The sequence below is a fragment of the Solanum verrucosum genome, unplaced genomic scaffold (assembly GCF_900185275.1).
Source record: "Solanum verrucosum unplaced genomic scaffold, falcon-dt-bn FXZP01000614.1, whole genome shotgun sequence".
Taxonomy (NCBI): domain Eukaryota; kingdom Viridiplantae; phylum Streptophyta; class Magnoliopsida; order Solanales; family Solanaceae; genus Solanum; species Solanum verrucosum.
Window position 1 is genome coordinate 81,648 of NW_026019864.1, and position 24,516 is coordinate 106,163.

General features: G+C 34.5%; 2 protein-coding genes across 3 annotated transcripts; both read right to left on the reverse strand.

Moving 5' to 3' along the window:
• Window positions 1-1,757: 1,757 nt before the first annotated feature.
• LOC125818642 (ubiquitin receptor RAD23c-like) lies at window positions 1,758-15,883 on the reverse strand. 2 transcript variants are annotated; one of them, XM_049498158.1, is made up of 12 exons: window positions 15,623-15,883; window positions 8,991-9,152; window positions 8,161-8,214; window positions 5,513-5,583; window positions 4,603-4,710; window positions 4,335-4,512; window positions 3,076-3,228; window positions 2,911-2,979; window positions 2,756-2,803; window positions 2,560-2,669; window positions 2,396-2,477; window positions 1,758-2,296 (listed from the first exon to the last, which is right to left on the reverse strand). In XM_049498158.1, the coding sequence occupies exons 1-12, from the start codon at window positions 15,686-15,688 to the stop codon at window positions 2,180-2,182; spliced, it is 1,218 nt and encodes a 405-aa protein (XP_049354115.1). In that variant the 5' UTR covers window positions 15,689-15,883; the 3' UTR covers window positions 1,758-2,179. The 2 variants fall into 2 exon arrangements, with proteins under 2 accessions (XP_049354115.1, XP_049354123.1); XM_049498166.1 differs by lacking the exon at window positions 8,161-8,214 and having other exon boundaries at window positions 15,623-15,821.
• Window positions 15,884-22,046: 6,163 nt separating this feature from the next.
• LOC125818633 (uncharacterized) lies at window positions 22,047-22,952 on the reverse strand. Its single transcript, XM_049498146.1, has one exon. The coding sequence runs from the start codon at window positions 22,772-22,774 to the stop codon at window positions 22,220-22,222; it is 555 nt and encodes a 184-aa protein (XP_049354103.1). The 5' UTR covers window positions 22,775-22,952; the 3' UTR covers window positions 22,047-22,219.
• Between the last annotated feature and the right edge of the window lie 1,564 nt (window positions 22,953-24,516).

Here is a 24,516-nt window from a genome sequence, read left to right on the forward strand (position 1 = left end):
CAACTTATAATTGTTAATTCAAGAAGAAGTTAAATATGGATGTGAGACGAAAGTTGATCGCTTCAATGGAGGGAAAGTGTGGAGAACACTCAATTTTTGATATCTTGCATATCAATATACATCATATACCCATTATAAGTCGTGTTATCAACCAATTTGAAATTCATGGAGGTGAAATCGTAAAGATTAATTTGATTGTTAGCTTGAATATTAACGAGGATACCACACTCTCTCTTTCTCTTTCTCTCTCAATCAATCAATATGATTTACTGGCGTCAATATATTTATGTGTATTTGGTAGCATAAAAAGTTGTTTTTCACCAAAAATAATCTTCATAAAAAGTTATTTAATGGTGTTTGATTACCATATATATTCGGTATAATACATAAATGTGTCCTTCAACTTGGCTTTAGTTGACATCTATACCCTCCAACTTTGAGTGTGTACAAGTAGACAATTACACTTGTATGAAATTGAACAAATTGACACGTTTGTCTTATGTGACGTCCTACATGACATCCTACATGTATTATGTCACGTCGAACATGTGTGTCTATTTGTTCAATTTTGTAGTAGAAGTTTAAGTGTCTACATGTACATATCCAAAATTGGAGAGTATAAATGTCAGCTAAAACAAAATTAAAAGACACATTCATGTGTTATGCTTATACATTCCAAGGAAAGGAAAATAACTACTTTAACTAGAGGGGGGAAGTAATTTCTAAATTGAAATTATCTTAATTAACTTTAAATTTTATTTTTATTTGCTCCAACTATCATTGAGACGTGAATCGTGATTTACTAGTAATATTTATTACTTAGAAGATTTGTCAAATCAAAATATTCTATGATTTGTTAATATTATTATTTATCTTTAATAGTGTATGTTTTAGGTGATTTATCATTCCACCAATCAAATACTAAAAAATATTGTACAGAAAAATGTTTTCCCATGGATTATTATATCAATCATAATTATAGTTTTCTTTACTAATTTTCATATTCTCCATAATGTTAGCTATTCTTTTGAGATTCTTAAAGATAACATCACTTGTCCATTCACGAAAAGTAAACAATTCAATAGTTTTTGGAGAAGATGAGAATGAAAACAAGGAAATACATTAAATAAGACAAATATGTTATTTTGTAAATGTTTGAATCTTTCGTGAGAAATTGAGCAGTTGAATTAAGAATAACATCTCTTGTTTTTTAAATTTTAATTATTGCACAAAAAAGTATTATGAAACTAATTATTGAAGCCATCGATCCTCACAAGAAATCAATCCAAGAAGATGTGTTTGAGATGTATAATTCTTTTACTATAGTGACATCTTGTCTTCGGTGGGCTACATAGATAATAGATTACGAAAAGAAAACTGAAGACACCTCAGAGCTCCTCATTGGATAAAGTCTTATCCTTGACACGAACAATGATTTAGAGGATCACCATTTCAAGAATTAAAAGATCTATGTTATATACATATATACACCATAGGTCTTTTAATTCTTGAAAAGGTGACCCTCTAATACATGTTTCAAGTTACAACCAAACGGTGAATATATGTTGTAGTAATTATATACCATGATTATTTTCCTTATAGATCGCATACCAAACGACCCCTAAGTATGACATCACAATTTTCTCTCTCGGTATGCCCAAGAGTCTAAAACAGAGTTTAAACTATTAACTAGTGCAGCTTCATTTCACTGCTTATAGTTCCAGTCATTTGTATTTTCAGTCTCTTCCATATCTTAGTTAATTTCGGAAGAGATCGAAACACACACACACAGGAGATGGTGATCATCAAGCAACAAAAACCAGAATTGAAAATGGAAATGCATGCAAATACCAATAGATTTGGACTGTCCACATTGAAAAGGTTATATCTGGGTGAAACATTCGAGTTTCAACGAAGGGAAGAATTTTCTTTTTTGGGGGGTTGGGGGTAGAGGGGGGAGGAATTGACAAACTATGTATAAAGACAATCCTAATGGGGTCCAAGCCGATGCTGGGAGAAGAGAAAAAAAAAGGATAACTAGTTACGTTTTTCCAGTTCACCCCTCTCCAGCACTCAAATAGCTTATAGAACCCACACCATATATGGAACTGATGTTTGTGGTGGGGCAAAGAGAGGGTGGCAAGGGAAGCTACACAAAAGAGCCATCCCAACCCCCATTTCACTCTTCAAACTCGTGCATGTGATCTAAGAGGTAGTTAGCAGCGAGCTCCTCATTTTTGTTGCAGGCAAAGAAAACCTCCAGTACAAGGTCATGATCAAAGCCCATTTGTTCGAGCTGCAAAGAGAGGGGAAAGCAATACAAATCAGTCCTAAAATAAAGGAACGACAGCATATAGATACGAAATACACCACCAACATGTCAGTGATCACTTACACGCTCTATGGCTTCACGCTCTTCGGGTGTTACAGATATCGCCTGTGGCATTGCTGCTGCAAGCTGGCCCAATACGTTGTTGCTGATATTAAAATAGGGAAACACGAATTAGTACTAAACATAACCTTGTATCAAAGTCATTGAATGTAGCAGAGTGAACATACCCTTCTCCTCCTTCAACAGGCTCATTGATAAGGCGAAGAAAATCAGCCTGGTGCTCCTGTATAAGCCTCATTAGGTGGGGATTCTGCTTGCCTAGCTCCTGAAGCATGGGCTGCCAACAATGGAAACAATGAAAAGAGAACCTACACAATATTTTTTACAAATGGTCCAAACTAGAGAGGAACTGAGAAGTGAAACCTGCAAAATTTGTGGATTGGCCTGAACCATTGCCCGTAAAGCTTGGAACTGAGAATGACAATAATTAAGATGAACTTCACTAAAATGAACTTTCCGGAATGAAATAGAGGAAGGAAAATGCAGGTAGTGAAGGTCAGGAAATGTCACACACATACCTGCTGACTGTTCCTTAGAAAGTCTAAGGTGTTCGCACCAGCAGTATTAGATCCCACACTGGGAAGCCCCTGCGTGAACAGCATGTCAAAAGCTTGCCCCGAAATAATTTGCCCCACCCCTCCCCCTCAAAAGAAGGGAACAAAAACATGAATTAAACAGTCTACCTGAGGAAAGAGATTCAAGGGATCTGCATTGGGTCCGCCTGCAGGAACAGGTGCTGGTTGTGCTGCAGGTTGAGGCTGAGCCGGTTGATTACCTGCCTGCACGCTGGGTGGACTTCCGCCAACAGGAGGGACCTCTGCCGCCTCAGGAATACCCTGTTAAGTAGAATTTAAAAACTTGATCAGCAATAGATATAACCTGTAAGACGAGGTATTCGAGCAAAGCTTAAAGCCTTCCACCATACATTAATGGTTTTTGATGCAACAAAATTAGCCACAAGATAGGAACTACAGCAAATGAAAACAAAAGGCTCTATATGACTATAAGACACACACCTACTTCTCTACCATCATTTTCAGACAGTATGCACCAGCTAATTGGTTGTCAGATTAAGACCCCGTTTGGATTGGCTTAAAAAAGTACCTTTCAAAAAATAAGTAGTAGGGAGAGTCCTACTTTTGACTTTTAACTTTTTTTTAAGTCATTTTTAACTTATTTTAAGTTATCTTTAGATCTGCCAAACATTCCCAAAAGCTAAAACTGACTTAAAAAGCAGGTTTGACCAACTTTTAAGCCAATCCAAACAAGCTCTAACTCCACACGAGTGGCACAGGCAAGAATGCAGTTGAAAGACATATCAGCAGACAACCAGTGGTCCATTTTCCCATATTTAATGCCCAAGTTCAAAAATACCATCACACCCAAATTGGTAAAAGCCATCATGGCACCAGCATCCAACGAATCACCAGTACGACAGAAATTACTTTCAGAAATCAGATAATGGGAGAGGGAAAGAAGATTTAGCATCAGCAACTTGCTGATCCAGAGAGGGGAGGTTGGGGGATGAGAAAGGATGAAGGAGCCAGAGCTCGGAAGGGAAGAGAGGCCTTTACATTCTTTTGGTTGGGAGAAGAAAAGGGGATTTAGTCAAAAGGCGTGGAGAGAAAAAAGATGCATGCTTAAAAAAAGGGAACCAACATTTAAGAGTTACATTCTTCCATTAACTATATCGTAAGTCTTAATATTAAATATATTGTGTGAATCCTACATTTATTTGAATAAAGTAACATAATAATTTTTGTAAAAGACAAGTAGCATAGAAAATGGAAACATTTACAGAAATAAGTAAAATGTAGCTATTATTATTTGTGGGATTTGAATTATTCTGTCATAAAATTATAACCAATAAATTTCATATAAGTAAAAAGAAAAAGAAAAAATTGACAGACACTAGTACGTGAACAAGGACTAACAAACTTACAGAGTACAAGTATTCAACAGCCCTCTCGGGATTGTTAAAAGCTGCCCGTAAGGCTCGAACAACTGTCTCCCTATCCCACGTTCCACCACCCATGTCAAGAATCTGCTGAATTGCTCCATCAAGGTTGTTACCAGCAACCAAGCTTGAAGCAGCTTGGCCATAGACATCAGATCCCGGCCTGGCGTATAAATAGATCATTTACGTAAAGGGTCTCTTAGTATTTAGCAGAAAAGGCAAGGAGAACGTGTTTCTTGAAGAATATACTTACACAACAGTTGATGCAGGAGCAGGAGCAGGAGAAGGGGCTGGGGCTGGGGCAGGGGCAGGGGCAGGGGCAGGGGCAGAGGCTGGCGCTGGGGAGGGAGCTGCTGCAGGCCTGAAAAATAGCTAGCAATCACAAGTGAGGAGTATGAAATGCTTTCACTATTCCTATAAAGGTTAATGGAGAGATAAAATAATATAAAAAGGGTCAATGGGAGAGTAGATTAACATGCAAGGCACTAGCCAGTAGCCACAAAAAAATTGATTTAAACCAAACGCTATTTCCAAATGTTAAACCTAAACTCAGAAATCCTTCATATTTTTAATTATTTATTTATTACTCCCTCAGATTCATTTTATATGACACTCCCACTCTATTTAGTTTGTTCCTAGAAGAACAAGACCTACCTATATTTTTAAGGCATATAAATACCTGCCTATATTTAGAATCTCTCACTTTATACTTCCCATTACAAGAATGATATGCTCATATATCCACAAAAATGTCATAGACATCTAAGACAAGTGCCAACGGTAATTTTAATGTGTCACAAGTCTTTCTTAAACTTAATGCCCAGTCAAACATCATCGAAGGAGTAATTTTCACAAATATTATTTCAAAAAATTATGAGGGGAATATGAACTTCTCATCATGTTTAACCACAAACATTGTTCTGAGTCTGCATTCTTCAAACATATATACAGTCACCATCACCTAAATGTCTAAAGCTCAACGACAACATACTCAGTGTGATTCTACAAGCAATCAGATCTCAATGGACCAAAATAATATATCACGGCGTTACTGTTAAACCGGAATAATAGGGCAAACCCCCAAATTGCACGGCCAAATAAAAATGATGCAAAAGTGGAAAAAAATGTTTGAGAAAGTATGATATTGAAGAAGGAAAACTCACGATGCAACTGGGACTTGAGCAGCTGTAGATGCAGGAGTTGAACTAGGTGCTGCCGCACTTGACTGTGGTGTCTACAAGTCCAAATCAAATATCATTTTAATTGAAGTGAACTTGTTAGAGCAGGAACAGCATTATAGTAAACGCATGGGCACATGCTGCAGAAGGCGGCGGCCTTCACACTTCCTAGCAGATTATACTATTCTTGAAAACATTTTCGACAATGATGTCGACATTCACCATTACCCAAAACGGGCTAGATTCATCTTGCTCATCTAAGTCAAAAGTATCCTTTTGTACTTGTAAAATTGAACTCATTTCTGACTTATAAAACCTGAATAATCGAATTGCTCAGCCATGGGCCATGGCAAATAAAGGAGAAACTACTTTTCACTCGCATAATGCTAATTACTAAGGTGATACTTGGTCGGGGGTTTGAAGGGATTTAATCCCTACATAAAATCGAGCGTTATTTTATACAATATTTGGTTACTAGTTTTGTTTTCCTCTTAAATGTACCTACATAAGTTACGTCCAAACCTATGTACTCCCTCCGCTTCAATTTAAGAATCTTACTTTCCTTTTTAACTAGTTTAACAAAGAAAACTTCTTTCGCTATTTGGAATACCTCTAATTCCAACATTCTACATCGCTTGTTTGAAACTACAAGATTCAAAGGGCATTTTGGTACAGAACACAAATCTTGTGGTCTTTACAAGACTCAAAAGTCTCCCTTATTTTTCTTTAAAATGTTGTGCCTAATCAATCTTATTAATTTTGATAATGTAGAGGCTTCGTGCCTAGACGATCTGAGACACTTCAAATGAAACGGGGGAATTATTATGATTAATAGAATGTGGAATAAGAAGGCAAGTACTAGAAGTGCATGGATCAAAAACACTAAAATGACAAAAATAGTCTTCATGGACAATTTTTTATATTGTTAAAAAAGTAACCCTATATCTCATATTATACAGTGTATACCAATTTGTAATATGTCAAACTAAGCATTCCACAAGCAATGTGACTCCACAAGATATAGTCTCAGCATTACAATCCTTGAATAACTAATCAATGCATTACAACCCTTGCATTATTGATCCCTTCATAACCTCTTATCGAGGCGACCCAAGGGTATAGTTGGTATGACATAAAATGTTCCCATTGTTCCTTCACAAAATATTTTCAAATACAGATTTGGTTGGCCTTGGAAAATATTTGCACCAAATGGAAGAAAACAACTTATGCCTTTTAAGGCCAAAATCATTTCCTCCAACAACCATCTCAATCATGATTCATGATTCATACAAACAGGTCTAGACTACTATAATAAATACTATTGTCTATCTTTGCTAATTGAAGTGCATAGCTAAGCGCTTCCCTTATGCCGCATCTTCCACTTTTCCATACAAAAATACTTTTCATGAAAAGTATTTTACATGACCCGAAACGTCCTCTTATGTAGCTTCAAAGATAAAAATTAGCCCACAGTAAATTGTATTCACCAATTAGCTCCGGATCTGTAGCCTTTTTTAAGTAACTACTCCCACTTGGCAAATAAAGTGAACTATCTCTTTTAGTAACAGTTCACTTTTTACTACAAAAGCAACCAACTTTTACACTCAACCAAATACATAGAAAATATTTTTCAGGAATTTTTTTTTTTATACACAATGATATCTTCGTACCAATTAGACAAGAGTAAATTCAATTAACTTAGACTTTTGTCGTATATATTTTGAGCGTATAGGAATTTGGAGTTCTATTTAAGTAATTCATCTCCTTTAGAAAATAATATAGACTTCAGATTTTGTAGGTAGGAGGGAAAATAAACTACTTTCTGATGTTTGATTGCTTGGATAATATTTTTCAAAGAAAACATTCCACTAAGAGGTTAAGGAAAATAACTTTCCTTACCTGGGGACACACATCATTTTCCTTCCACAACTATTTCAGCTCTTTATTTCATGTTGTTGCTTTTTCCAAAAATATATTTTTCAAATCTTAACTTACTTTCAGGAGAATATTTTCCAAAAGAATTTCCTTCCACACCAAACACACAAGCAAGATCCTAATCACATATGAACCAAGTGTTCATCATACCGAAATTCACTAGCTTTATAATGACTTATGACCTTAAATAATTATAACAATCAGGAACTTTTTTGAGAGAGAGAAAGGAAACTTTATATTCACAAAACAGGCTCATCATCCCAAAAATGATGAGACTGATCAGCTACAAACATCATGTCTAAATATTCAAGTTACCCACTAGGAACCACTACGAATCCAGATAAGAGATTCTCCAACAGCTAAATCTGTCAACTACTAGAACTAATTTTCACAATAAAACTAAGAAAAGTAAGTCCCAAGAAGCAAGGACTACAATCTAAAATTTTCTTTTGATATGTTTTCTCAGAGACATTCTCCTACCATGGTATGTTTGATGTTTTGCTTTAGTGTGCAGTGTCTTTTTAGGATTAAACACTTAGCTCCTCATAGTATGGAACTAATCCAGATTTTGTCCCTACCTCTATCAATATGATCCCAAAGTGTTAGATTTGATCTTTACCAACCTTGGATAAAAACTCAGGACAAATGCAAGACCAACTAATTCAATTGAACAACGAAAATGCCATCACACTGCAAACCTTAGCTGTTGCTGCAGTTGACGTTCCTGAACCTCCTCCAGATGAGCTCTTACTCTGAAATTCCATACAACAGAAGATAACAAACTAAAGTTACAAATATAAATAAAAACAGATATAGTAATCCTCTGAATGTCATAAATTTATTCACTAAGTTTTGATAGGTACACCATGAGACATTTATTTAACAATCGTGATACGTGGACATGTTTACAGGTATCCATCCAAATCAGGGTAGGTATATACTGTTTTATAATTTTAGTATGTGCAGCAATTACCATCACTCAAGACCTTTATGAACCCATTTGCCCTTATATACACAATACATTTTATAAGTCCAACAAACAAACAAACAACTTAAACATATCATGGATTATAAAACACACTATTTGACAGGTGCAGTAGCTCATCCTCCAAATACATTAGTATTAGTTATTAACATTAACACATGGAATTAACAAAAAGGGGCAATCCTCAACCAAATATACTTCTCTGAGAAAAAAGGTTCAGAAAAATAAAGGACAGGTGCAGAGACTCGATGGTAGCTGTTCCAACATATGGAGTTAAAAGAGTTTGGTAGAGGAGTCTTTACATTAGACCTTTAAAAAGAATAAGAATAAACATATATACATGCATATAGAAACTACATCAAATGATTAATGACGAATCAGTATTTTTTCTATAAAAACAAATAGAAGAATTGGTGTGAATCGATTCTTTTTATCCCACTCTATTTCCCAAGAAAACCCCTGTACATGATGTCTATGTTCATGCAGATAACTATACCAATAGCACTGAAAATTAGAAGAAAAAAGATAATGATTCATATTTACCTTTGTTAGCATGATTACTATAAAGTTGCTTTCAGCAACTTTATTTTCTTCGAGTGTTGTCCCATCTTTAAGTACCTTCCCCTGGTGGATAAGCATCTGCTGGGCAGCAGGATAAACATCTGAACCCTGAACTGTTTCTATGTTCTTCTTCACATCGGCAACCTAAAAAATACAGAAAATTCAAGCCTTGAATTTAATGTACTGCATGATCTGAAGTTTCATTGTGAAAAGATTACAAGAGCTAAAATCTCTAAGATAAGTTCAATCCAGCTAAACATCCTTGTCCAAAAGTTTGGTCGAGAGAGAGCGATCAGGGTTAGTAAAAGTGAAAAATGCAAAAAAGGGGCTAGGTTCGTGAGTCTTGAAGCAAAAGCGAGATATGAAGCACATGCTTCTTTGCAGTGAAGCATACAATTTATTAAATTAGAAAGTACCACATGTATATGAATTTAGTGATATAAAATCAACTTGGAATTAAAATAACCAACTACTGCATCCAATATATAACATTGTCAATGTCAATCTAATCCTACTTCTACAAGTGGAGCTACAAAGAATGGACGATTTGTTCAGACCACTTTGCCCGCCATCATTTGATGAACACACTTCTCTAAAGCGCATGAGTTCACCCTTGAAATAGTAACACCTCGCTACACAAAGGTACATTGCTTAAGTTACCAATGGCTTTTGAGTGAGACCAAATATAATTGAGGATCATATGCCAAAGCCAGGCAATTGTATAATCTCTGATATGTCACAGCCTTGAATAATTGTGCTTATTTACTCATTCTGCTTTTGTTATCATACCTTTTGATTTAATTCTGTACCTCATTGGTGGGCCTCATAGTTACATACAAACTTGTAAATTGTTATCTACTTGCTGAATCTATATATCGAAATGTATCCTGCTAATCGCACTTGATTACTGAGAACACTTTTATGTTGAGCCTACAGATACTGTCCAAACGCCTTATTATTGGTTGGGCATCAAGAGCAACTATGGCTGACAGCTCCAGTTTGACGCCAACTATCAGAACTCTGATTTGTAACCAGCAACTGTGTTTCTTTGCAGCACCTACTCTTTTTTATCCATTTTTCTTTTCTTTTTTTTGGGAAAAAAGGGGTAACCACACTCATCAATATATCACTGAGAAGCTGAACAACTGTACCAACCCGACCTCTCGTTTTGAGTATTCTCATTCCAAGTTGTGTTTTTTTTTTTTGGATAAAAATAGTGAAGCTTCATTCCAAGTAGTGTTTGAGAATGTATTATCATTTTTGTAACTATTTATCATTTGTTGGTGTTAGAATAGAAATAAGTATTTCCTACTTAGAATAGGAATAGGAATAGGAATAAGAATAGGAATCCTAGTTGGAAAAGGATTCCAATGTAGTGTCTATAAATAGGGTCTCAATGTAATTATTTAGATACACAATTCAATAATATTTTTTGTATATATTTCTCACATGGTATCAGAGCATTGGTGAGAACAAACAAGTCACCGTATGTCTATGTCAATTTCCGGTGACTGTTGGGTCTGATTTTGTTATTCTTTTTTCTTTCTGTGAGTGTTGTGCGAAAACCAACACCACCACAAGGCTCGGAAAGCCCCCGCGACCAAACCCCAGCCAAAACCACCAGAAAACATCACCCCACGCGCTCTCACGCGCCGATCGAAGGTGGTAGTTTCCGGCGAGATCTGTCTCACGCACCGGCGCGTGAGGGCTTTTCTGATCATATTTTTTGAGATTTTTTTTGACAGTTGGGGTCATCCAGCCATTCCGACCAGGCCCATACTGTTTTTGACCAGATCTGATCGCCGGAATTAGGGTTCCGGCTATTTCCAGGCAGTTTCCGGCGACTTTTCTTCGAGATTTGAATTTTCCGACAATTAGATCTCGATAATCAAGTTTTTTTTTCATTGTTTCCAAGACAAATTTAGCATAATGTGTTTTGGGTGTGATGTTTTTGGTTCCAAAAATATGGGGATTGGAAGTTCTAGCCCTATAATCACTTCAGAACTTTTATTGGGAAGTTCAAACTATTTATCTTGGGCTTCCTCAGTTGAGCTATGGTGCAAGGGTCAAGGTGTCCAAGATCACTTAACGAACAAGGCTTATGAGGTAGATGTAAAGGCAAAGACTAGTGAGGAAGATGCAAAAGCCAATGCACAATGGGAGAAAGTAGATGCTCAATTATGTAGTCTCCTATGGCGTTCTATTGATTCCAAGTTGATGCCCTTGTTTCGCCCATTCCAGACGTGTTCTACAGTTTGGGAAAAGGCTCGTGCTTTATACACTAATGACATATCTCGATTCTATGATGTGATATCTCGATTGACCAACTTAAAGAAACAAGAATCCGATATGTCTACTTACTTGGGACAGGTACAGGCAGTCATGGAGGAATTTGACACATTGATGCCAGTTACTACGAATGTGGAAAAACAACAAGAACACAGACAAACATTGTTTCTAGTTCTTACTCTTGCTGGACTTCCTCCTGATCATGATTCTATACGTGATCAGATTTTAGCTAGCCCTACAGTTCCTACAATCGATGAATTATTCTCTCGTCTCCTTCGTCTTGCGGCACCTCCCACTCACAAGGTAGTTTCATCACCCACTGTTGACTCATTTATTCTCGCATCTCAAACCTTTGAAAAGCGTACATATCAATCTATGGAGAATCGGCGAGGGGGAGGGCGTTTTGGGAAACCTCGATCCAAGTGTAGTCATTGTCATAAGCCTGGACACACTCGTGATATATGTTATATTTTGCATGGTCCACCACCTAGTTATGATCCTATTGTTCTAAAGGAATATAATGAGTTCCTTCGAAATCGCGCAAGTAAACAGACATCTCCACCAGTAGCATATGGTGCTCAACCTAATCCAAGTAAACAGACATCTCCACCAGTAGCATATGGTGCTCAACCTAATCAATCATCCAATAATGCTCATATTGCTCAGACAGAATATGATGAGTTCCTTCAGTATCGTGCAAATAAGCAAACGTCTCCACAAGTAGTTTCAGTTGCACAACCTGATGTCTCTGTTGCGGGTAATTCTTTTGCTTGTGTGTCGCAATCTAGTACTCTTGGAACATGGGTCATGGACTCTGGGGCTTTTGATCATATCTCTGGTAATAAATCACTTTTATCCGATATTGTTTATTCACAATCTCTTCCACCTATTACTTTAGCCAATGGGATCCAAACAAAACCAAAAGGGGTTTGGAAAAGCCAAACCTCTATCTTCTGTCACCCTAGACTCTGTTCTTTATGTCCCTGGTTCTCCTTTTAATCTAGCATCTGTTAGTCGTTTGACAAAAGCCCTACATTGTAGCATAACTTTTTTCGATGATTTTTTCTCATGTAGGACCGCAGTACGGGACAGATGATTGGAACAGGACATGAATCACAAGGCCTTTACTATCTTACCTCTTCAAATTCCTTAGCAGCATGCTCCGTTACAGATTCCCCAGATCTAATTCACAAACGTTTGGGACATCCGAGTCTATCCAAACTGCAAAAGATGGTGCCTAGTTTGTCTAGTCTATCCACATTAGATTGTGAGTCGTGTCAACTTGGGAAACACACTCGTGCTACGTTTTCTCGTAGTACTGAGGGTCGTTCAGAGTCTATTTTTTTATTAGTTCATTCTGATATTTGGGGTCCTAGTAGAGTCAATTCCACCTTAGGATTTCGTTATTTTGTTAGTTTCATTGATGATTATTCAAAATGTACTTGGGTTTTCTTCATGAAAGATCGTTCTGAGTTATTTTCTGTTTTCAAAAGTTTCTTTGCTGAAATACAAAATCAGTTTGGTGTTTCTATTCGTACTTTTCGTAGTGATAATGCCTTAGAATACTTATCCTCCCAATTTCAGGAGTTTATGACTCACCAAGGCATTATTCACCAGACTACTTGTCCATACACCCCTCAACAAAATGGTGTAGCTGAAAGTAAAAATCGGCATCTTATTGAGACCGCTCGTACTCTTCTCCTTGAATCCAATGTTCCACTGCGTTTTTGGGGAGATGCAGTTCTTACGTCTTGTTATTTGATAAATAGAATGCCCTCTTCTTCTATTCAGAATCAGGTTCCCCATTCCATACTGTTTCCTCAGTCACATCTCTATCCTATCCCTCCTCGTGTCTTTGGGAGCACATGCTTTGTTCATAACTTAGCCCCAGGAAAAGATAAATTAGCTCCTCGTGCCCTCAAATGTGTCTTTCTTGGTTACTCTCGAGTTCAAAAAGGGTATCGTTGTTATTCACATGATCTTCGTCGATACCTTATGTCCGCTGATGTTACATTTTTTGAGTCTCAGCCTTACTATACATCTTCTGATCATCCTGATGTCTCTATGGTCTTACCCATACCTCAGGTTTTACCTGTGCCAACCTTTGAGGATTCTCACAGTTGGCATGGTTCAGGTTGAGACCGGAGAAGCTCAAGGTTGTTTCAGACAAATAGGGAGTTGGAAAACTGTTATGTATCAAACGATGACGATTTGCAATCCTATGTGCTAGATGTTGCTATGTTGGTAGCATATCGTGATTGATTGTCTAGCAGAAAGTCTGTGAGGGCCTATGTTTGGACTAGCGCCTATCCATACTATCGACGATGGCTTATACTTTCTGGTCTAGTAGCCCTACCTACGAGGGCCCATGAGTTGGTCTAGCGGTTTCACCACAAGGCCCTAGTGTGGATGAGATGGATGATGTTTATGCTTATCGATGTCTTACATTAGGTCAATGCTCTTACTGGTCCTTGTGGCCCACCATTTACTCCACTAAACAGATCCTACTAGCACTGATGCGGGTCCAGTCTGATCTTGTTTGTGACATTCACTGAGTTCCAGCAGAGGTGAGCCAACCACTTCTATTCATGGTGGTAACTTCATTTATGCATTATCTATATGCTCTATTTTTGATGACCATATCTCTATGCTCTATTTTCAAAAAGTACACTTATCAAAATCTAATGAAGGCTAGTTTTCCAAATTGTTCAAATTTCAAAACAAAGGGATCTCATGCAACTTCAACCCTATAAGCAAAAAACAGTTCCAAACTTCACAACTTCATCCGGATGTCATGCAATTTCAACCATAGTAGCAAAAGCTATAAAACTTCTTTTCTCCTCATAGATGAAATCATCCCTCCCATGTCAATCATTGGTTTCCAAGAGTACACCAGCTCAACAACTTAATTCCAAACCAATTGGAGTCAACTATATGAATAATCTATATATCTACCTATTCTATTATTTTCTTTTTTAAAGTAAAGTATCCATCCGTTTTATTCAACAATGTTCAGAAGTTTCATCGAAGTAGTGTTGTGAAAGGTAATTGCCTTGTCGCCAATGGCAAGAGGCGAGGTGAGGCGACCCTTCATCGCCTATTAGTTTCGTGGCAAGGCAATCTTCAAAAGGCAACACCATGGCGACAAAGGCGAGAAAGGTATCGCATTTTGTATTTTCTTAAAAGAGGCAACCAATTTAGGGTTCTAAAAGTTAAAGTAACTTTAGGGTTTTCTTTCCAAATTTGTATAGTTGCACTCTTAGACTACGACTGCAACTCCAACCAATTGACTCGACTAGACTTCTCCAGCGACCAACCATACTTTTCCGGCGACTCCAAAGTCCAACCAATACATAGTTCTTCTTTTCTTCTTCTTCTATTTCTTTTTCCTTCTTCTTCGGACTTTGAGTTACTTCTACCTCTGTTTTTTCCTAACTGTTTTGACTTTGTTTTGTTTTTTCTCATTCAAGTTCTAGACTTTTAGTATCTACTTTCTATTTTCAGTTTTTGAATTAAAATATTTGCTAATATGTTATTGCTATAGAGATTTTTATTATTTATATATGCAATTAAATATTTTAATTTTTTGGTATTAATTGGCGCCACACTTCAAAAAGGTCGCCTTGTAGCGAGGTAGACCCTTGTCGCGTTTTGTTGCCTTTCGCCGTTTAAAACACTGCATCGAAGTATATGAACTTAATCCAACCACTCCAATCCAAAACCAACTGCCCCTACATGGACCCTCTACAACCGTCCTCTCTAATATTTAGAATTCAAATAATTGTTAATTTAACCATCTACCTTCATTCTATTGCAGGCTCTTCTTTAATCCAGGCTTAAAACTAGATATACCTTGGCAAGCAGCCCAAGCTCACACAGGAAGTGTTTCCAAGAGTAAATCAACAGAGGAAGTAATTTAAACTTCCATAGATGCATCTTCCAACAACAAAATAGCCTCCTTGAAGAAACAAATAACTAAGCAACACCAACACTGTAGCACAATCTCAAAACACTTAAAAAAACAATCCACTAATTATACCCAATTAAACACAATCAGAAACTCCTCAAAACTCAAATCAAAACCAAAACTGCTTCAATTCAAACCTCAACATCGCCTAACTCGGAATCTAATCAACAAATTAGAGCAGCAACCGACTGAATCAGTCATTACTGACAGTCAGTCACATCTATGCATCACAAAGTACGTCAACAAATCAAAACAAACCTCAATTCCGAACAAAAAGGTAAAAACAAACTGAATTCAAACAACATCGCTGATATCATCAGCTCATATATAATCAAATAAAGAGTTGAAAAAAACGGACCGTATCTTCAGGTTTGACTTCGATTTCAAAGTGAGAGCCTTTGAGAGTTTTCACAAAAATCTTCATATCTGTTTTTCCGTCACCGGGAAGTATGATCGCCGACCGACGAGAGGGAGAGGACGACGGGGAGCCCAATGGGGAAGGAAGAATAATGTAGAAAGGACCGTAAGGTGCAAGTAAAGGGTTAAAAGAGTAAAGGCCTTTTGTATATCTAATTACTGAGGAGACAGAGTTACACGCGTATGATAAGTGCGTGTGATACACGCGATGAGGATTTGGGTAGTTCGGATAGCGCGTGTGGTGAAATGTGAAGGAGAAAGGTTGGGAGTAGGTGTTGAAGAGTGAAGGAAGGAAAGGATCAGCCAGCTAGATTTTTGTGATACGTACAATTTATGTTATATTTATTTATCACATGTATAATATATATAGCTCTCGATAGGATATTTTTAAAGCTATCAATTATTCGAGTATGAAACTAATAATTTGTCGTGTTTTTAATATTTCTCTCACAAGTCTAAGAATATTTCTCCAACTCTTTACAATTTTACTAAATGAACATATCATAGTTTATACCGTATTGAAATATTTCCCAAGGCATTATATTGATAAAATAAAAAATAATTATATTTACTTTTATATTCTTATAAATAAGTTATATATTTATTTTTCATTATACTTTTTCAACACATTTAATCTTTTCTTCCAATTTCAGGGTTTAAAAACATACATCGGTGTTGCTTTAGTGAATAAATGAAATTTATATAGTATGATGGAGATTTAATTGTGCTATTTTTGTAGTTGGAGATGAAATTGTGGTGATATTTATCAAACTCATCCACCCTTGTACTAGCCTCATGCACCTTCAAGTCTACCCACCTAACCTAAAATTATAAGATCAAAAATCTAAAAGGGAAAGAAAGAGTAAGAATATATATGTGAGCATGATGTTTACTTTATCTACAAAAAATATATTAATTCTTTATTTTATATGTAAATGTTATAAGTTATATATGCAGTATGTATATATGCATTATACACTATATATATATATGTATATATATATATAAATAGTATATGTGTTAGATACAGAATAGGTGTATATACATATATACATTTTTTGTCAGTACTCACCATAGCCATTGTAATCATTCACACTCATTTTTTTTTTGTATAATATGTCTATAATACATTAATCAAGGTATATTTAGTGTATAACATATACTAATATACACATATTATACAATTTTTTCCCTCTTCAAATATATACACACATGTTTCAACTCATTTTTTTGATATAGAGTATTTGAAATTGAATAGTAGCCTTCAAGTTTTGGTTTGAATGTGATAGTTAATTATCTACATGTTAATAAAGAGTATTTTCATCACACCTAAGTAAAATATTAGGATCAAGAGAGGAATTGCCATTTTTCTTTCTTCGCCAAACTTTCTTAAGAATTGTCCATGTATAACCTTCATCCCTTCAAACATTATTTAACAGGTAAGTGGAGTTATTATTTTGGAAATAAATAGAAAAAAGCCCATACACAATAAATCTTCAAGAAAATATAATGGGTTGGACCTTATTAGCTCAAAAGTTATTTGGACCGAAATGAATTGGGCTAAAACAGCTTTTAAATGAGTTGGGTTATGATCCTCATACTTTTACTCAATTTTTAAAATAGTCCACTTGATCTTGAATCGACACTCAGAAATCGAGCTTCAATCCGGACATTCAAAACATGACATTCAAGTCTCAAATCTTGTCCCTAAATCAGGAATCGAGACCAAACCTTAATCTGACACTACTAAAAAAAATGTCAAAAATGGCCCAGAAAATCCATATTTTGTTATTACACATAATGTGAATGATCCTATTAAAAGGGAATGTTTCAAGAATATATGCTCTATATAAAATACATAAATTTTCCCCTGAACTTGTCTGCACAACTCACTTTAGTACTTTAACTATACGGGTGTTTGTTTATCCCCCCTAATTTAATTTGAAATGAATTTAATTACCCCTTAAAGGGTGACGTGGCAAAATTTGTATCACCAACTTTCTATAAGCGCGTGAGACAGAAAAAAAAAACAAAAAAACTGACACATGTCATCTTTTTATTGGACGACATATTTAACAACTTATTTTACTAATTTTTAAACATTTTATTTTTCAATTAACTTCTCTTCTCTGTAGTTTATTTTTTTTCATCTTCTTCTTCCTTTCTTTTTCTTTTCTCAAAACTCTTTCTCTTTCTTATTCTTTTCATTCGGTTCAAGGTAAACATTTACTCATTTACTCCCTATTGTAACTTTTTCCACATTTTTCTTCTTCTTTTTCTTTTCTGTTTTTCTTTGACAAAAAATTTTGGTGTTTGATTCATTGACACCATTTTCGACATCAAAAAAGATTATTAGATCTATGAGTTTAAAGAGTTATAAAAAAAAAAAGAACCTGATTTCCACTAAAAAAATTCAAAGATATTGTTCGCAAAAAAATTGATTGTGGAGATTTCGTCCAATTCGTTGATAAATTAACATTTTTATGTAAATAATTTTTTTAATTTTCAAGGAAGGTGGTATGATGTAACTAAAAACTGAACTGAAATTGCAATTGAAATTTGAATTATAATTTATAGATTGAGGGGTAAATTCATCGATGGGTTTAGTTTTTGGCTCAATTTTAAATATAATCATGGTGGGTGTAGGAGTTGTTGGTTTAATGTGGAAATTGATGTCTACAAATGGAATATTGAAACTTATTTTCTTACGAAAAGAAAGAAAATTGGAAAAGTATTTTTTATTTTTTACATGAAGAGAAAATTATTATATAATGGAAGAAGAAAAGTTGAAGAAAATTTCACTGTAAAAAGGAGAGTTGTTGTTGAGAAGGTGACAAACATTGGGGAAGACAATTAGTGGTGAAAAAAAAACAATTATTATGAAGATTTAAGTAATTAATTAGAAATTTAGTTAATATACACGTGAACGAATAAAAACGTCTGTGACTCAACAACACACAGCCTTCAATTGGGCTAGTGATGGGAGAGTTGAAAAAAAACACTTAAAAGATGTTAAGGGGGGTATTTAAACACTCGTATAGTTAAAGTGCTAAAGTAAGTTATGCGGACAAGTTCAGAGGAATTTTATGTCTTTTCCCTAAAATATTACTCTATGTAACTCAATATACACTATGCAAATTATCATACATAATAGTGTTTATTCACAAATACAAATATGAGCTAAATCCAATTTGATGTTATATCATATTTGTTATTTAGTTATATGGCATATATATTTTCTCTTAATAGAGACATAAATCTTAATTTTCCCCTATTTTTAAATGCCTAAACATGTAATAACTACACTTTTAAAGAAGGGTAAAGAGTCAAATATGCCCCTAAACTATTTGAAAAGGTCTAGATATACCCTCCGTTTAAAGTTTGGCTCACTCATGCCCTCGCCGTCCAACTTTTGGTCTAAATATGCCCTTATGGGCGTTAGTTGGTCTGCTGGACATATCCAGCTTATTTTCCATTTCTTTAAATGTCACATGCAATTGTCATGTCATTTTGACTTTACCACATGACATTTATATGAAAATGGAAAGGGATCAATTATGCCCCTAAAAAATTCGAACCCATAAACACCTAATTCGACCCATAAATCAACCCCCCCCCCCTGTCCTTTAAATAAACTACCCGACCCGTTTTCAACAATTTTGTTTAAATTTTTATTTTTTTCGGTAAATCCCGAAAATTAGCAATTGATTGATAAAAAATAGGAAAAAATATGAAAAAATATATATAATTAACGCCAAAAATTCACAAATAAATATGGTAACCTTAAATTCAACAATTTCAATAAAAAAAAAATTCGGTAAATCCCAAAAATGAGTAATTGATTAATAAAAAATATGAAAAAAATATAAAATTAACGCCAAAAAATCACAAATAAATATAGTAACCTTAAATTCAAAAATTTCAACAATTTTTTTTAATTTTTATTTTTTAAAATAAACTACTCATTTTCGAAATTTGCCGAAAAAAATAAAAATTAAAAAAAAATGTTGAATTTTTTAATTTAAGGTTACTATATTATTATTATTTTGATTTTTTGGCATTAATTTTATTATTTTTTTCATATTTTTTATTAATCAATTACTCATTTTCGGGATTTACCGAAAAAAAATAAAAATTTTAAAAAATTGTTGAAATTGTTGAATTTAAGGTTACAATATTTATTTGTGAATTTTTGGCGTTAATTTTATATTTTTTTCATATTTTTTCTATTTTTTATTAATCAATTACTAATATTCGGGATTTATCGAAAAATAAAAATTTAAACAAAATTGTTGACAACAAGTCGGGTAGTTTATTTAAAAGGGGGGGGGGGGTTGATTTATTTGTCGGATTAGGTGTTTATGGGTTCGAATTTTTTAGGGGTATAATTGATCCCTTTCCATTTTCATATAAATGTCATGTGGTAAAGTCAAAATGACATGGCAATTCCATGTGGCATTTAAAGAAATGGAAAATGAGTTAGATACGTTCAGCAGACCAACTAACGCCCATAAGGGCAAATTTAGACCAAAAGTTGGACAGCGAGGGCATGAGTGAGCCAAACTTTAAACGGAGGGTATTGTAGATATTGAAATTTTGTGGGACTCTACAAGATGTGCTCAATTCGAGTTGAGACTCTACTAATTGTGTTCAACTCAAATTAGGGTTCTTGGAGGTTACTCAACCCTAAACCCTAGTTTATGCCTATATAAAAGGTATTAGATTCTCTTAAAAGACATCTCAAATATCCCATAAACTATGGATATTTTTAAAGATCAAGATCTCGAATATTCCATAAATTCATGGAATATTCATATAGAGGTCTCTAATCATGGATAAATCTTAGGACAGTAAAATCAAGGGAGGAACAGAATTGTACCCGTAATCTTGATGAATAAAATTATGTAATTTCTTCATATTTTTTGTGATTGTAATTTATATTCTATCACTTTAAAATTTGTTGCAAACAAATTGGCACGCCCAGTGGGACCAAATCTGCCCTTCATCTCTTCTCCCTTAAATCAAATCTGAAAATCTGAAGCTGCAAAGGTGGAAGAATGAGTACTTCAAGCCTCGTCTTTGAGTTTCATCAAGTCTACACTCTGACAAGCCTTGAAGCAGGGGGCATTTGTAGACATTTAAATTTTGTGGTACTCTACAAGATGTGTTCAATTCGAGTTGAGACTCTACTAATTGTGTTCAACTCAAATTAGGATTCTTTGAGGTTATTCAACCCTAAACCCTAGTTTATGTCTATATAAAGGGTATTAGACTCTCTTTAAAGACATCTCAAAAATTTCATAAAGAGATCAAGACCTCGATATATTCCACAAAAGACATGGAATATTCATATATATGTCAAATATAAATCATCCTAGTTCGAGAAATATGTCACTAACGGCCCTCGAATCATGGATAAATCTTAAGAGAGGAGAATAAGGGAGGAACATAATTGTACCCGCTATCTAGATGAATAAAATTATGTTTCTTCAGCTTTTATTTTTGTGGTTTATTTATTTTCCATATGTTTAAAATTTGTTGCAAACAGGTATATTTAGACCTTTTCGAATAGTTTAGGGGAATATTTGACCCTTTACCTTTAAAGAATGATCAAGAAGGGATCCCTAACTTCTAAAATATGGTTAGTTAGTTAGTTATAATGCTTGTAATTGAAAGCTTAACTTGATACATATATTCAGGTAAAGAGACCATCAAATCTGGTAATGTTAGATTTCTTCTTAGTTTTCATATTTGGTACTTATTTTAGGACTTCAACGAAATTGAAGTTGTACTCACATAACATAAAAATAAATTAAAAATAATATCGTTTTGTTTGACTTGATCATTGTGCCAAGTGTTGGTGGTGTCTTGAGTAGCTCTTAGTTTTGTTTGCCAACCCCATGACTTATTTCATCTTCGAATACTCATTTTCACACATATGCACAGAGAGTCGGTCAAAAACTCCATTTTTTTTAGAAAGAAGGGCCTTTGACATAAGGTTCCTCCTATGAATCTATAAACCTAAGGAATAGAGATCGGCATCGGGAAGCCTATTCCTCGAGCTATTTAGTACTTGAATATGTTTGCCGTGAAGAAAAACTACTTTTCTATTCGCTTACCTGTGCGCCTCTACTTATACGGAACTAAAGAAGGGGTGAGGGCAGAAGAAAGGATTTTCAATTCAAAATATCCGCTCTATTATATTTTAATATCCAAAATTTTAAAAAATCAAAATCAAACCAATAACCCTATAATTTATTTTACATTAAAAAAATTTACCCGATAACAATGTATCAATAGTTTTTTTTCAATTTAATTTGTCAATCGGTTCGATTTTTAGACGAGTCCACCCAGACTCAAAGTACAATATCCAATCATAAATATAATATTCCACGATATTGCTAACTTCTCTTTTGCTTCAAAAATTAATATCCAGAAATTTGTATACTCTGTTCTTGCTTTTTAATATTTAAATTAAATAATAATAATATTAATAATAATTAAAAAGAAGATTAAAACAAAAAAAGATTTACATTTCCTAGTTTGCCGGTAACGTCTCGGGTCTCCATAGAAAATCGGGTGACCCGAAACCAAGATCCGAATGATCAAACAATCCATCTATTGCTACGTATTCACAAACACCAGCGTTATAATCCACCAAATCAGCGATCCCCAATTCGAACGAATCGTAATTCGGAATTCTCTCTTCCAGTTCCCATATTGAATCTGATGAAATTCCGATCAATTCGATTACCGATTCACTTCCCACCGCCGTTGCCGGAGGAAGTCCGAGTTCATCATCCGACGCTTCCAGAAGGTAACCTAACTCCGGCTGAGACTCATCAGAATCCGCCGTCAAATCCACCACTTCCGTCTCCATCACCTTCGCCGGTGACGGAGAAGCTGTAATTTCTTCTTCGAAGCTCTTCATGAATGAATCAAAATCATGACTCGTGGTGCAAAACTCGGAGTTATTATCGTCATCGGTGAGATCGTATAACAGATTCTCCCTGAGTTTCTTCACTTCCGGTGAGTTATATTCTGATTCTTCCGAGTCAACTCGGACTCTCTTTTTTCTACTCATGCTCTCCATAGAAATTTGCAGAATGCGTGTAATACACGTGCTTAGATTTGAGAATTGAAAAGTTTGAGTGAGGAGAGAAGGAAGATAAGGGTTGGTTTATATAGTGGAGACAAAGAGGAGAGAGAAAGTGGAGTAAATGATGTGATGTCGGCGCGTGGGTGGGAATTATTTGTGGGGGCAGTTATGGTCGTCTCTAGATTTTTATTTTTTAAAATTAAAAAAAATAAAAATATTGTTTTTATTTAATTAATTTAACGTTATGTTCAAACGTGTTGATGGTGTGTTTTCGAAGATTTATTATTTTTTGTAAAGTGGTGGGGTGGGGGATTTGAGAATAGTAATAATATTCCGTGATTAGCTGGTTTTGATTTCAGACTTGGAGTACGGAAAGTATCGTAGAAGGGGTCTACATGGGTTAGTCAATTAACGGGCTCGTTTGGTAACTGATAAGAATTACGTGTATAAAGTAATATAGGGATTATCTTTCATGTCATAGGTTTCAGTTCGAAATTACTTGCTAGCAAAAGTAAGGGATTTGTCTTCTGAACCAAGCTCGTAGCGCTGAATTTGTCAAGTGCGAGTTATCTCTCCGGTGTGGTTTGCAAATTATTGTATAAGAGTGGAAATTTTACCTTGTGTACACGCAAAGATTAGAAAATTTATATTTATATTAGTTATTTTTGTATTAGTTACTTATAAATGCATTAGTTATTTCACCTTCTATCACAAGTAAAACAATACATGAATTTTCTCATAATGTACTACATTAGTTATGCAAATTTCTAAATAGCAAATAAAATTTATACATGAATAATTTACCTCATAATTAGCTATTGAGCGTATATTACTTAATACTTATATAACTCACCTCTAAGTCAGATATCAAACAATTCCTAAAGGCTAAAAATATGGTTGAATGGGCTATAACTTATGACTTATCAGTCAAAAGTCGTAATTTAAAATTTTAATTCATGATTTTGACTTATTATTGTTATTTTATTTTAATTTAAAATTAAATGCTATCATACTTCTTTAAAAACTATTAGAGTATAACTTTACGATACCTAAAGTAAAAGTAATCCAAACAAGTTCTATATTGTTCAAGATATATTTTAACGCTTATTCCTATTTTTAAAAGGCCATATGTTAGAAAAGATTTTATTGAATAAAAGTTTTATTAATTGGTAAAATTATTGTCATTAATTAAGAGCTTATAAGTTTCAAAACAAATCTAACTTGGTTTGATAATGGCAGTCAGATTCGACGATAAGTCTGAATCATTTTGCATAGTTTGACCCTTATTGTTGTTATTGAAGTGCAATGTAAATAAATAGAAAAATATAGATAATGGAAATTCATAAAATTGATTATATCTTGTTTAAAATTAAGATGTAATTATAATATTATTTGTATCTGGACATATATTCTCATTGGAATGATTCAACTCATTTTTCTTTTTCATTTTTAGTGAGTCATTCATATAGGTATTATTTCGTGATGAATTTGTATCGTAACAATCTTTAAAACACTAAATTATAAATTCATCTCTCATATTAATGTCGACTGAATTTAATGAATATTTGGTACAAATACATGAGAAAATTAGGAGGCTATTGTCAGTATACAACATATCTGTAAAATTTTACAAGTGTAGTTCAAATGTCAGTACAATGTATCTAATAAAATTTCACATCTACTATTGGTAACTTTATGTACAAGTGAAATTTCATACTTAAAGTACTAATCAATTA

Bases quoted from the DNA above. Each gene is read 5' to 3' on its own strand.
- LOC125818633 (XM_049498146.1), bottom strand. From the start codon at position 22,774: ATGGAGAGCATGAGTAGAAAAAAGAGAGTCCGAGTTGACTCGGAAGAA.
- LOC125818642 (XM_049498158.1), bottom strand. From the start codon at position 15,688: ATGAAGATTTTTGTGAAAACTCTCAAAGGCTCTCACTTTGAAATCGAA. The intron at 4,513-4,602 runs GTAAGTATATTC...TTTATACGCCAG, and splicing joins GCTCCTGCATCAACTGTTGT to GCCGGGATCTGATGTCTATG. The intron at 2,670-2,755 runs GTTTCACTTCTC...CATTGTTGGCAG, and splicing joins CCAATCCACAAATTTTGCAG to CCCATGCTTCAGGAGCTAGG.